We start from the raw sequence: 14510 nt of genomic DNA on the forward strand, positions 1-14510 counted from the left end.
AAATAAACCTATGATTACAATTATAGACTGATCATTTCTTTGTCAGTGGGCAAATGAACAAAATCAGCAGGGGATCAAATACTTTTTCCCCTCCCTGTATAGTAGTGTGCTAATTTTGACCAGAGTCCTATGGGGAATAGGGTGCTATTTGAAGCGCAGACCAGTTGAGTTATGCTCTAGCTAGCTCCAGTACTTCATAGTATTCGCATACCTATTGTATTTTTAGCAGCATGCTACACTTTCAATGTATTTGGTGCATGATAGATTACCTTCAAATATTACTCACTAGTTCATTATGATGAATGATCAATGACTGTTTTTGATTTTCCCTCCTGGTTTGTGTTGGCATGACACTGTCAGGTAATGGGGGTAGTCTGGCTCTGCAGTCCTGAAAGATGTTGGCTGTAAGATTCAATGGTAATATGGTAATATTTCCCCTTGTCTTGGTAATATTTCCCGTTACCTTATATTATTCCTGTCATTAGCAGTGATTCCTCAGATTGTGTGTCTGTTTGTATGTTTATGTGTGTATGTGTGTGTGTGTGTGTGTGTGTGTGTGTGTGTGTGTGTGTGTGTGTGTGTGTGTGTGTGTGTGTGTGTGTGTGTGTGTGTGTGTGTGTGTGTGTGTGTGTGTGTGTGTGTGTGTGTGTGTGTGTGTATGTGTGTGTGTTCATGTGTGTTTGAGAGGGTCTATGTGTGTCTGTGTCTGTATGTCTCTCCGTCCATGCAATTGTGTGTGTAGAGTGTAATATCTCTTCCTGGGCACAACTCCAACCTGTATCACCTTATTTTATCCTGTCATTAGCGCCAGCTAGCAGCGTTCGCTTTCTTCAGATCGTTAGCAGTGCGTCGGTCCCAGCACAGCCCAGTTTGACCGCTCTATTGATTCCCAAAAGGTACACTGGGCTTATCTGATGCCCTTAACACCGTCGTGATCACGTTGCTGCTGAATTAATTGTTATGCAGCCAGGTGGAGGAGGTGTGGAATCTGATATTTTTTCCATTTACGCTTAACCTTTCAAATGTCAGTTTTTCCTCCTCCCCAATGCTGATGCTCTTTTGTCCAGACATGGGAAATCAATGGAGATCTGTGATTTTGCAAGTGGGTCAGCGGTAGTGGTGGCACAGGTGGGGTGATGGGCTTTGCATTACTGTTGAGTTTAGCAGATACCCACGTTCAAACCATCAACAGGAATAACCAAGAAGAGATCTAAATATTATTCATTTAATTCCATGTTCGATAGAATACAAAACAGTGCCAGTGCAGTAAGTGCTTAACAAAAAAAGGGCATTACTACTTTTGCATTACTGTTGAAATTTTCTTTACAACTTTTTTCTTCTCTTCTTTCTTCCTCCTTCCTCCTTCTTCCATCTTCCTCCTTCTTTCTTCTTCCTTCTTCTTCCTCCTTCTTCTTCCTTCTTCCTCTTTCTTCTTCTTCCTTCTTCCTTCTCCTTCATTCTTCCTTCTTCTTCCTTCCTTCCTCCTTCTTCTTCCTTCTTCTTCTTCCTTCCTTCCTCCTTCTTCTTCCTTCTTCTTCCTTCTTCCCACTTCTTTTTCTTCCTTCTTCCCACTTCTTTTTCCTCCTTCTTCCTTCTTCTTCCTTCTTCCTCCTTCTTCCTCCTTCTTCCTTCTTCTTCCTTATTACTCCTTCTTATTCTTCTTCCTCCTTCACCCTTCGTCCTTCTCCCTTCTTCCTCCTTCCTTCTGCTACCTCCTTCTTCCTGCTTCTTCTTCCTTTTTCTTCTTCCTTCTTCTTCCTTCTTCCTCCTGCTTCTTCTTCCTCTTTCTTCCTCTTTCTTCCTCCTTCTTCCTCCTTCTTCCTCCTCCTTCTTTCTTCCTCCTTCTTCATCCTTCTTCCTGCTTCTTCCTCCTTCTTCCTATTCTAGCGTACCAGCTGAGGATCTGTCAGGCGCCCCCTGAGGTCGCTAACGCTGATATACTCATGGAGGATGGGGAGCTTGAAATAGGTAAGGTGTCCACCTTTAGTTCAATCCCAGAATATTCTCCCTTTTTCTAATGGATCGTCTGGGAGAGATTGGGCCTCCTCACTACTCTTCATACTTAGGACCAGGAGGTTTCAGCCAGTCCTACTTTTGAGATGCTTTGTGAGTATTGGTCCTGGCCTTACTTCAGCTGCTGAAACTAGGAAACCAAAACCCTTACACCAGTACCATGTCCCTGTGTTTCACAACATTCCCCATGTCAGTCTCACCTCTGCTACAGTAAACATGCTGATGTACAATGTTCGCAGAGAGTATCGATCATGGCTTAGAGAAGAGAGGGCAAGCCTCCTCCTGTATGTGTGACCCCCACTAATACCCTGGATGGACTCACACATGCACACACACGCACACACAAAGACACACACACTCAGACTCACAGACACCTTGCTAGGACACACACATGCATGCACACATCCGCACACACACACCCTGCTAGACACACAGGGTTATTTCTGCTTTGCCGTGGTATTAATGGTGAGTTAGCAACTAGCTCTGTGATTGGTGGGTATCAATGAGTGAGTTAGCAACTACATCTGTGATTGGTGGGTGTGAAAGTGGGCGATCACAGTGGCTGAGATGGATTCACCTTGCCCGGTAACAAGGCCCAAAGACTGTCGTGTGCGTATGTGTGTGTGTGTCTCTGCACGTGGTTGTGTGTACTGTAGCAGCCCTGTACAGAATACTAAAACCACTATCATCCATCATCATCTGTGACATGGCCCTCTGCTGCTTTTTAAAGATATCAGATGGCTTCTAAAAAGACTAGAATGTTGCAGTAGATGATGGTGATGACAATGATGAAGAGCATAACTTTTACATTTTAGTCATTTAGCAGACGCTCTTATCCAGAGCGCCTGCATACATTTTCATACATTTTTCTCCGTACTGGTCCCCCGTGGGAATCGAACCCACAACCCTGGCGTTGCAAACACCATGCTCTACCAACTGAGCCACACGGGACCTACCTTTTGATCTTCAACACCATTTATTCTTGGTTGCACTAACACTAATACTCCTGCGATACTCATACTTCAGGGACCATGGTTTATTTAGCATTATATACTGGGCGGTTCGCCCCCTGAATGCTGATAGTCTGAAAGCCGTATACCACGGGTATAACAAAATATAACTTTGTACTGTTCTAATTACGTTTGTAACAAGTTTATAATAGTAGTAAGACACCTCGGGTGTTTGTGGTATATGGCCAATATACCACAGCTGTTGGCTGTATCCAGGCACTCCGCATTGCGTTGTGTTAAGAACAGCCCTTAGCCGTGGTATATTGGCCATATACCACACCCCCTCGTGCCTTATTGCTTAATTATGAAGTCTTGAAGTGTCCTACCCAGGCTAGAACTCACTCATCAACAGTGTTCAACCTTGAATGTTTGGGAATGTCACCCCATCCGTCTCAGGCATCTGCTGTCCTTCTTAATTAAACAACTGCTTCATCTGAGTGCATCTACACTCTTCGAAAAAAGGTTGCCAAAACGGTTCTTTGGTTGTCCCCATAGGAGAACCCTTTTTGATTCCAGGTAGAACCCTTTTTCGTTCCCGGTAGAACTCTTTTGTGTTCTATGGAACTCAAAAGAGTTCTACATGGAACCAAATGGGTTCTACCTGAAACCAAAAAGGGTTCTTCAAAGGGTTCTCCTATAGGTTATTTTTCTGAAGATTGTACAGTAGGCTACACACTCTCTCTTTCGTTGTCTCTCTCTTTCTTTCTCCCTCTTTCTTTCTCTCTCTCTCTCTTTCAGACACACGCTGACTTGTCTTTTTCACTTTCTGCTCCATTCAACCCTTCTCTCTCTCTCTCTCTCTCTCCTCTCAACATTCCCTCTCTTTGGTATCACTCCTCTTCCTCCTCCTCCTTAACTCCTCCTCCTTACAGGCGACATCCTCCGGTACCGCTGCCATCCTGGCTTCACCCTGGTGGGGAGTGAGATCCTGACATGCAGGCTGGGGGAGAGACTTCAGATGGACGGGCCTCCTCCCACATGTCAAGGTGTGTGTGTGTGTGAACGTGTGCATGCGTGTGTGTGTGTGTGTGTGTGCGTTCCTTCGTGCGCATATGTGTGCGAGCCTGCGAGTGTGTGTGTGCGCTTGTGCACTCTTGCGTGTGTGGCAGCTGTAATTAAAATGGTTTAGTCATTAGATGTTGTGCTGCTGTGATGCGTTTTGCCCAGCTCTGTCACAGCCCCTCGTGTTTCCTGTCTTCTCTTCCAGTTATGTTTCTGTGTCGTCCCTCTCGCTGTGTTTAGTGGCCTAAACAGCTGTTGTCATTAATCTTTTATGGTGCCATATTTCTCTCCTCGATCCCATTGGTGGGACTCACTTTGTCAGGATTTGTCCTGATAATCTACCTGAAAAATATGTTAAACCTGGAAACTCGATGCATCATGGCATCATTCACAGCCTGCGTCCCAAATGGCACGCTATTGCCTTCATAGTACATTACTTTTGCTCTTGTCAAAAATAGTGCACTATGTAGGGAATAGGGTGACATTTGGAATGCAGTAACAGTATTTTGCAACCGGAACTGGAACTCGATCAAAACCAACTCCCAGGCGTGTGTTAAAAATAGAAAGAAGTAGAGCTGAAAGTTTTCACATAACTTTAAAGTTAATTTACAGTACCAGTCAAATGTTTGGACACACCTACTCATGCAAGAGTTTTTCTTTACTTGTACTATTTTCTACATTGTAGTAGACATCAAAACTATGAAATAACACATATGGAATCATGTAGTAACCAAAAAAGTGTTAACCTCTCTAGGGTCGGCGGGACGAAATCGTCCCACCTACTCAACAGCCAGCTGAATCCCGTGGCGCGTTATTCAAATACCTTAGAAATGCTATTACTTCAATTTCTCAAACATATGACTATTTTACACCATTTTAAAGACAAGACTCTCGTTAATCTAACCACACTGTCCGATTTCAAAAAGGCTTTACAACGAAAGCAAAACATTAGATTATTTCAGCAGAGTACCCAACCAGACATTAGATTATGTCAGCAGAGTACCCAGCCACAAACCCATTTTTCAAGCTAGCATATAATGTCACATAAACCCAAACCACAGCTAAATGCAGCACTAACCTTTGATGATCTTCATCAGATGACAACCCTAGGACATTATGTTATACAATACATGCATGTTTTGTTCAATCAAGTTCATATTTATATCAAAAACCAGCTTTTTACATTAGCATGTGACGTTCAGAACTAGCATACCCCCCGCAAACTTCCGGTGAATTTACTAAATTACTCACGATAAACGTTCACAAAAAACATAACAATTATTTTAAGAATTATAGATACAGAACTCCTCTATGCACTCGCTATGTCCGATTTTAAAATAGCTTTTCGGTGAAAGCACATTTTGCAATATTCTCAGTAGATAGCCCGGCATCACAGGGCTAGCTATTTAGACACCCACCAAGTTTAGCACTCACCAAAATCAGATTTACTATAAGAAAAATGTTATTACCTTTGCTGTCTTCGTCAGAATGCACTCCCAGGACGTCTACTTCAATAACAAATGTTGGTTTGGTTCAAAATAATCCATAGTTATATTCAAATATCCTCTGTTTTGTTCGTGCGTTCAAGACACTATCTGAATGGTAAAGAAGGGTGACTCGCACGACGCATTTCGTGACAAAAAAATTCTAAATATTCCATTACCGTACTTCGAAGCATTTCAACCGCTGTTTAACCTCTATGGGCTAGGCGGGACGAATTCGTCCCACCTACGTAACAGCCACTTGAAGCCTGTGGCGCGATTTTCAAAACCTTAAAAATCCTATTACTTCAATTTCTCAAACATATGACTATTTTACAGCTATTTAAAGACAAGACTCTCGTTAATCTAACCACACTGTCCGATTTCAAAAAGGCATTACAACGAAAGCAAAACATTAGATTATGTCAGCAGAGTACCAAGCCAGAAATAATCAGACACCCATTTTTCAAGCTAGCATATAATGTCACCAAAACCCAGAAGACAGCTAAATGCAGCACTCACCTTTGATGATCTTCATCAGATGACAACCCTAGGACATTATGTTATACAATACATGCATGTTTTGTTCAATCTAGTTCATATTTATATCAAAAAACAGCTTTTTACATTAGCATGTGACGTTCAGAACTAGCATACCCCCCGCAAACTTCCGGGGAATTCGCTAACATTTTACTAAATTACTCACGATAAACGTTCACAAAAAGCATAACAATTATTTTAAGAATTATAGATACAGACCTCCTCTATGCACTCGATATGTCCGATTTTAAAATAGCTTTTTGGTGAAAGCACATTTTGCAATATTCTAAGTACATAGCCCAGGCATCACGGGCTAGCTATTTAGACACCCGGCAAGTTTAGCACTCACCATAATCATATTTACTATTATAAAAGTTTGATTACCTTTTGTTGTCTTCGTCAGAATGCACTCCCAGGACTGCTACTTCAATAACAAATGTTGGTTTGGTCCAAAATAATCCATCGTTATATCCGAATAGCGGCGTTTTGTTCGTGCGTTCCAGACACTATCCGAAATGGTAAAGAAGGGTCGCGCGCATGGCGCAATTCGTGAAATATTCCATTACCGTACTTCGAAGCATGTCAACCGCTGTTTAAAATCAATTTTTACGCCATTTTTCTCGTAGAAAAGCGATAATATTCCGACAGGGAATCTCCTTTTCGGCAAACAGAGGAAAAAATCACAAAGGCGGGGGCGGTCGGGTCACGCGCCTAAGCCCAGAGTCCCTTGATCGGCCACTTGAGAAAGGCGATAATGTGTTTCAGCCTGGGGCTGGGATGACGACATTCTGTTTTTTCCCGGGCTCTGAGCGCCTATGGACGACGTAGGAAGTGTCACGTTAGAGCAGAGATCCTTAGTAAAAGATAGAGATGGAAAAGAAGTTCAAGAAATGGTCAGACAGGCCACTTCCTGTAAAGGAATCTCTCAGGTTTTGACCTGCCATTTGAGTTCTGTTATACTCACAGACACCATTCAAACAGTTTTAGAAACTTTAGGGTGTTTTCTATCCATATGTAATAAGTATATGCATATTCTAGTTACTGGGTAGGAGTGGTAACCAGATTAAATCGGGTATGTTTTTTATCCAGCCGTGTCAATACTGCCCCCTAGCCCTAACAGGTTAAAATCAATTTTTATGCCATTTTTCTCGTAAAAAAGCGATAATATTCCGACCGGGAATCTGTGTTTAGGTTCAAAGACGATAGAAAATAAAAACATGGGGTCGACTAGTGCACGCGCCTCAGCCCATTGTCCTCTGATAGAGCACTTGCCAAAAGCGCTAATGTGTTTCAGCCTGGGGCTGGAATTACATCATTCAGCTTTTTCCCGCCTTCTGAGAGCCTATGGGAGCCGTAGGAAGTGTCACGTTACAGCAAAGTTCCTCAGTCTTCAATAAACAGAGTCAAGAAGCTCAAGGAATGGTCAGAGAGGGCACTTCCTGTAAGGAATCTTCTCAGGTTTTTGCCTGCCATATGAGTTCTGTTATACTCACAGACACCATTCAAACAGTTTTAGAAACTTTAGGGTGTTTTCTATCCAAAGCCAATGATTATATGCATATTCTAGTTTCTGGGCAGTAGTAATAACCAGATTAAATCGGGTACGTTTTTTATCCGGCCGTGTAAATACTGCCCCCTACCCCCAACAGGTTAACCTCTATGGGCTAGGTGGGACGCTAGCGTGCCACCCGTGGTGCACTCCATCAACAGCAGGTGCATTTCAAGAGCGGCAAATTTGAATCCAAATAAATGTCAAAATTCAAATTTTTCAAACATACAACTATTTTACACCCTTTGAAAGATAAACATCTCCTTAATCTAACCACGTTTTACGATTTCAAAAAGGTTTTACGGCGAAAGCATAAATTTAGAGTATGTTAGGACAGTACATTTACAAGAGTTGTGTGTAATGTTTTGTCAATTCAAAGACAGGGTCACCAAAACCATAAAACCAGCTAAAATGATGCACTAACCTTTTACAATCTCCATCAGATGACACTCCTAGGACATTATGTTAGACAATGCATGCATTTTTAGTTCTATCAAGTTCATATTTATATCCAAAAACAGCGTTTTACTATGGCATTGATGTTGAGGAAATCGTTTCCCTCCAATAACCGGCAGTCAAGTCAGCGTCACAAATTAAATAATTAAAATTAGAAAACATTGGTAAAATATTATATTGTCATTTAAAGAATTATAGATTTACATCTCTTGAACGCAATCAACTTGCCAGATTTAAAAATAACCTTACTGGGAAATCACACTTTGCAATAATCTGAGCACTGCGCCCAGAAAAATACGCGTTGCGATACAGACTAGACGTCATGTTGGAGAGATCTAAAATCGAAAATACTATGTAAATAATCCATTACCTTTGATTCTCTTCATCAGATGTCACTTCCTGGTATCACAGGTCCATAACGAATGTAGTTTTGTTCAAAAAAGCTCATCATTTATGTCCAAAAATCTCCGTCTTGTTAGCACATGATCTAAGCCAGCCGGACTTCTCGTCATGAACGAGGGGAAAAAATATATTTACGTTCGTTCAAACATGTCAAACGTTGTATAGCATAAATCATTAGGGCCTTTTTTAACCAGAACATGAATAATATTCAAGGTGGACGAATGCATACTCTTTTATAACGTATTGGAACGAGGGTACCCAACATGAACTCGCGCACCAGGTGTCTAATGGGACATCATCGTTCCATGGCTCTTGTTCGGTCAGATCTCCCTCCAGAAGACTCAAAACACTTTGTAAAGGCTGGTGACATCTAGTGGAAGCAATAGGAAGTGCCAAAATATTCCTCAGCCCCTGTGTTTTTCAATGGGATAGGTTTAAAGGTAATACAACACATCAGGTATCCACTTCCTGTCAGAAAATGTCTCAGGGTTTTGCCTGCCAAATGAGTTCTATTATACTCACAGACACCATTCAAACAGTTTTAGAAACTTTAGAGTGTTTTCTATCCATATATAATAAGTATATGCATATTCTAGTTACTGGGTAGGATTAGTAACCAGATTAAATCGGGTACATTTTTTTTATCCAGACGTGCAAATGCTGCCCCCTAGCCCTAACAGGTTAAACAAATCAAAATATATTTTATATTTGAAATTCTTCAAAGTAGCCACCCTTTGCCTTGATGACAGCTTTGCACACTCTTGGCATTTTCTCAACCAGTTCCATGAGGTAGTCACCTGGAATGCATTTCAATTAACAGGTGTGTCTTCTTTCCTTCTTTATGCGTTTGAGCCAATCAGTTGTGTTGTGACAAGGTAGGGGAGATATACAGAATATTGACCTATTTGGTGGAAGACCAAGTGCATATTTTTGCAAGAACAACTTAAATAAGCAAAGAGAAACGACAGTCCATCATTACAGACATGAAGGTCAGTCATGTTTCGATTTTTAGATTTTAGATTCTTCAAAGTAGCCACCCTTTGCCTTGATGACAGCTTTGCACACTCTTGGTATTTTCTTAACCAGCTTCACCTGGAATGCTTTTCCAACAATTCCCACATATGCTGAGTACTTGTTGGCTGCTTTTCCTTCACTCTGCGGTCCAACTCATCCCAAACCATCTCAATTGGGTTGAATTCGGGTGATTGTGGAGGCCAGGTCATCTTATGCAGCACTCCATCACTCTCCTTCTTGGTCAAATAGCCCTTACACAGCCTGGAGGTGTTTTGGGTCATTGTCCTGTTGAAAAACAAATGATAATCCCACTAAGCGCAAACCATATGGGATGGCGTATCACTGCAGAATGCTGTTGTAGCCATGCTACATGCTACAAGTGTGCCTTGAATTCTAAATAAATCACTGACAGTGTCACCAGCAAAGCACCCCCACACCATCACACCTCCTCCTCCATGCTTCACAGTGGAACCACATATGCGGAAATCGTCCGTTCACCTACTCTGCTTCTCACAAAGACACGGCGGTTGCAACCAAAAATCTCTAATTTTGACACATCAGACCAAAGGACAGATTTCCACCAGGGCGGCAGGTATCCTAGTGGTTAGAGCGTTGGCCAGTAACCAAAAGGTTGCTGGATAAAATCCTGAGCTGACAAGGTAAAAATCTGTCATTCTGCCCCTGAACAAGGCAGTTAAGTCACTGTTCCCTGTAGGCCATCATTGTAATTAAGAATTTGATCTTAACTGACTTGCCTAGTTAAATAAAGGTTAAATAAAAATAATTTCCATTGCTTGTGTTTCTTGACCCAAACAAGTCTCTTATTCTTGTTGGTGTCTTTTGGTAGTGGTTTCTTTGCAGCAATTCAGGCCTTATTCACACAGTCTCCTCTGAACAGTTGATGTTGAGATGTATCTTTTACTTGAACTCTGTGAAGCATTTATTTGGGCTACAATCTGAGGTGCAGTTAACTTCTATGGACTAGGTGGGACACAGCCATTGAAATATCAGGACGGAAAATAAAAAATAAAAAAAATGTCATAATTCAACTTTCTCAAGCATACAACTATTTTACACAATTTTAAAGATAAACTTCTCGATTAATCTAACCACATTGTCCGATTTCAAAAAGGCTTTACAGTGAAAGCAAAACATTAGATTATGTTAGGAGAGTACATAGACAAAAATAATCACACAGACATTTTCCAAGCAAGGACATGTGTCAATAAAACCCAATACACAGCTAAATGAAGCACTAACCTTTGACGATCTTCATCAGATGACACTCCTAGGACATTATGTTACACAATACATGTATGTTTTGTTCGATAAAGTTCATATTTATATCCAAAAACAGCATTTTACATTGCCGCGTGATGTTCAGAAAATGTATTCCCACCAAAACGGCCGGTGAATGTGCACATCAATTTACAAAAATACTCATCATAAATGTTGACAAAATATATAACAATTATTTTAAGAATTATAGATAGACTACCCCTGGATGCAACCGCTGTGTCAGATTTTAAAATAGCTTTACGGAGAAAGCACATTTTTCAATATTCTGAGTACTTAGCTCAGCCATCACGGCGAGCTATTCAGACACCCGCCAAGTTCGGGGCAACCTAAACTCAGAATTAGTGTTAGAAATATTCTCTTACCTTTGCTGATCTTCGTCAGAATGCACTCCCAGGACTGCTACTTCCACAAGAAATGTTGTTTTTGTTCCAAATAATCCATATTTATGTACAAATACCTCTGTTTTGTTTGTGCGTACAGATCACTTATCCAAAGGCATAACGCACGAGCGTGGAACGAGAGACGAAAAGTCAAAATGTTCCAATACCGTACTTAGAAGCATGTCAAACGCTGTTTAAAATCAATCTTTATGGTATTTTTAACGTAAAATTGCAATAATATTCCAACCGGACAATAGCATATTCATTCAAGAAGAAAAAGAAGGAGGGGCGCGCTCGCGGGACCGAGCATATACAATCCCTTTGTTGCCAGGCAGTCCACTCAGAAACAGAGCTCCTATTATCTGCCCAGTGACAGGAAAATGCTCAAACCACTTTCTGAAGGCTTTAGACAGCCAATCGAAGCCTTGGGAAGTGCAACGTCCCCCACAGACACTGTAGTTTCGATAGAGAATCAAAAGAACTACAATTCTCAGACTTTCCACTTCCTGCTTGGAATTGTCTAAGGTTTTTGCCTGCCATATGAGTTCTGTTATACTCACAGACACCAGTCAAACAGTTTTAGAAACGTCAGAGTGTTTTCTATCCAAATCTACTAATAATATGCATATTGTCATTTCTGGGCCAGAATAGTAACCTGTTTAAATTGGGTACGTTTTTTATCCGGCCGTGAAAATACTGCCCCCTAGCCCAGACAGGTTAACTATAATGAACGTATCCTGTGCAGCAGAGGTAACTCTGGGTCTTTCTTTCCTGTGCCGGTCCGCATGAAAGCCAGTTTCATCATAGCGCTTGATGGTTTTTGCGACTGCACTTGAAGAAACTTTCAAAGTTCTTGAAATATTCTGCATTGAATGACCTTCATGTCTTAAAACCTGTTAGGGACAGACGTTCCGCTAGCGGAACGCCTCACCAATATCCAATGGTATAGCGTGGCGCAAAATACAAATACCTAAAAAATGCAAAAACTTCAATTTCTCAAACATATGACTATTTTACACCATTTTAAAGACAAGACTCTCCTTTATCTAACCACATTGTCCGATTTCAAAAAGGCTTTACAACGAAAGCAAAACATTAGATTATGTCAGGAGAGTACCCTCCCAAAAATAATCACACAGCCATTTTCAAAGCAAGCATATATGTCACAATAACCAAAACCACAGCTAAATGCAGCACTAACCTTTGATGATCTTCATCAGATGACACTCCTAGGACATTATGTTATACAATACATGCATGTTTTGTTCAATCAAGTTTATATTTATATCAAAAACCAGCTTTTTACATTAGCATGTGATGTTCAGAACAAACTTCCGGTGAATTTACTAAATTACTCAGGATAAACGTTGACAAAAGACATAACAATTATTTTAAGAATTATAGATACAGAACTCCTTTATGCAATTTCGGTGTCAGATTTTATAATAGCTTTTCGGTGAAAGCACATTTTGCAATATTCTGAGTACATAGCCCGGCCATCATGGCTAGCTAATTTGACACCCACCAAGTTTGGCCCTCACCAAACAAAAAATTGGATTACTCTTGCTGTTCTTCGTCAGAATGCACTCCCAGGACTTCTACTTCAACAACAAATGTTGTTTTGGTTCGAAATAATCCATAGTTATATTGAAATAGCTCCGTTTTGTTCGTGCGTTGAGGTCACTATCCGAAGGGTGACGCGCGGGCGCATTTCGTGACAAAATATTTCAAAATATTCCATTACCGTACTTCGAAGCATGTCAAACGCTGTTTAAAATAAATTTTAATGTTTTTTTTCTCATAAAATAGCGATAATATTCCAACCGGGCGACGTTGTATTCATTCAAACACTGAAAGAAAAACATGGAGTCGTCTCGTGCACGCGCTCTCCAGTGTCACTGTTCTCAGCAGGACCACTCACAAAAACTCCTGCTGTTTTTCGCCCAGAGACTGGAGAGCTCTTGTTCCACTTTCTGGCGCCTTCTGAGAGCCAATGAAAGCCTTAGAAAATGTCACGTTACAGCAGAGATGCTGTATTTTTGATAGAGATGCCCTAGAAGGAGAACAAATTGTCAGACAGGGCACTTCCTGTATAGAATCTTCTCAGGTTTTGGCCTGCCATATGAGTTCTGTTATACTCACAGACACCATTAAAACAGTTTTAGAAACTGTAGAGTGTTTTCTATCCAAATCTACTAATTATATGCATATTCTAGTTTCTGGGCAGGAGTAGTAACCAGATTAAATCGGGTATGTTTTTTATTGCCCCCAATCCCAAACAGGTTAAAATTATGATGGACTGTCATTTCTCTTTGCTTATTTGAGCTGTTCTTGCCATAATATGGACTTGGTATTTTACCAAATAGGACAATTTTCTGTATACCACCCCTACCTTGTCACAACACAACTGATTGGCTCAAACGCATAAAGAAGGAAAGAAATTTAAAAAATGTACTTTTAACAAGGCACACCTGTTAATTGAAATGCATTCCAGGTGACTACCTCATGAAGCTGGTTGAGAGAATGCCAAGAGTGTGCAAAGCTGTCATCAAGGCAAAGGGTGGCTACATTGAAGAATCTCAAATACAAAATATATTTGAATTTGTTTAACACTTTTTTTGGTTACTACATGATTCCATATGTGTTATTTCATAGTTTTGATGTCTTCACTATTATTCTACAGTGTAGAAATAGTAAAAACAAATAAAAACCCTTGAATGAGTAGGTGTGTTCAAACTTTTGACTGGTACTGTATATACATATATTGTCTATGTAATAAATAAGGAGAACCCGTAAAGTAAGGGGTGGTTCTTTTCTCGGCATAATGTAACCACTCCTTTTATTGTTTTGCTTCTTGGCCGAATGTGTTTACTTAGTTTAGTGAGTATTGTCTCTTGGTTGACCACTGAATAAATTACATGTATCAAAAGTTACAGAATCCACCTCTAACATACATTTTGTCTGTTGTTATGTGGCCACCCAGTGCAATGCCCGGCCCACGATGTAAGGTTTGACTCTACTGGAGTAATCCTGAGTCCAGGCTACCCTGAAAGCTATCCAAACCTGCAGATGTGTATCTGGACCATCAATGTAGAGAAGGGCTACAACATCACACTGTACTTCGAGTCCTTCCAGACCGAGAGGGAGTTCGACATCCTAGAAGTCTTTGATGGTAGCTACAGTAGCATTACCCTAGCCTGGTCCCATAACTGTTTCTGCTGTCTTGCCAACTCATTACAGCACAAACAGATCTGGGACCAGGCTAGCATTGCACACTGTGATGTTTTTTAACCTGTTCTGCTTTTGCTCAGAGTTGTGTTGTGTTCAAACTATCTACTTTTTATTTTTTATTTATTTTACCTTT

General features: G+C 40.8%; 1 protein-coding gene across 1 annotated transcript in view; it reads left to right on the plus strand.

Annotated features, from left to right (window-relative positions):
- Window positions 1–14510, plus strand: part of LOC106570400 (CUB and sushi domain-containing protein 3-like) — a 725317-nt gene that overhangs the window by 586039 nt on the left and 124768 nt on the right. Inside the window, 3 exon segments of the mRNA XM_014142665.2 lie at window positions 1888–1968; window positions 3896–4009; window positions 14130–14318. Of these exon segments, the coding sequence (XP_013998140.1) occupies window positions 1888–1968; window positions 3896–4009; window positions 14130–14318 (384 nt within the window).

Source organism: Salmo salar, chromosome ssa14 (assembly GCF_905237065.1).
Source record: "Salmo salar chromosome ssa14, Ssal_v3.1, whole genome shotgun sequence".
In the NCBI taxonomy this organism is placed as follows: Eukaryota; Metazoa; Chordata; class Actinopteri; order Salmoniformes; family Salmonidae; genus Salmo; species Salmo salar.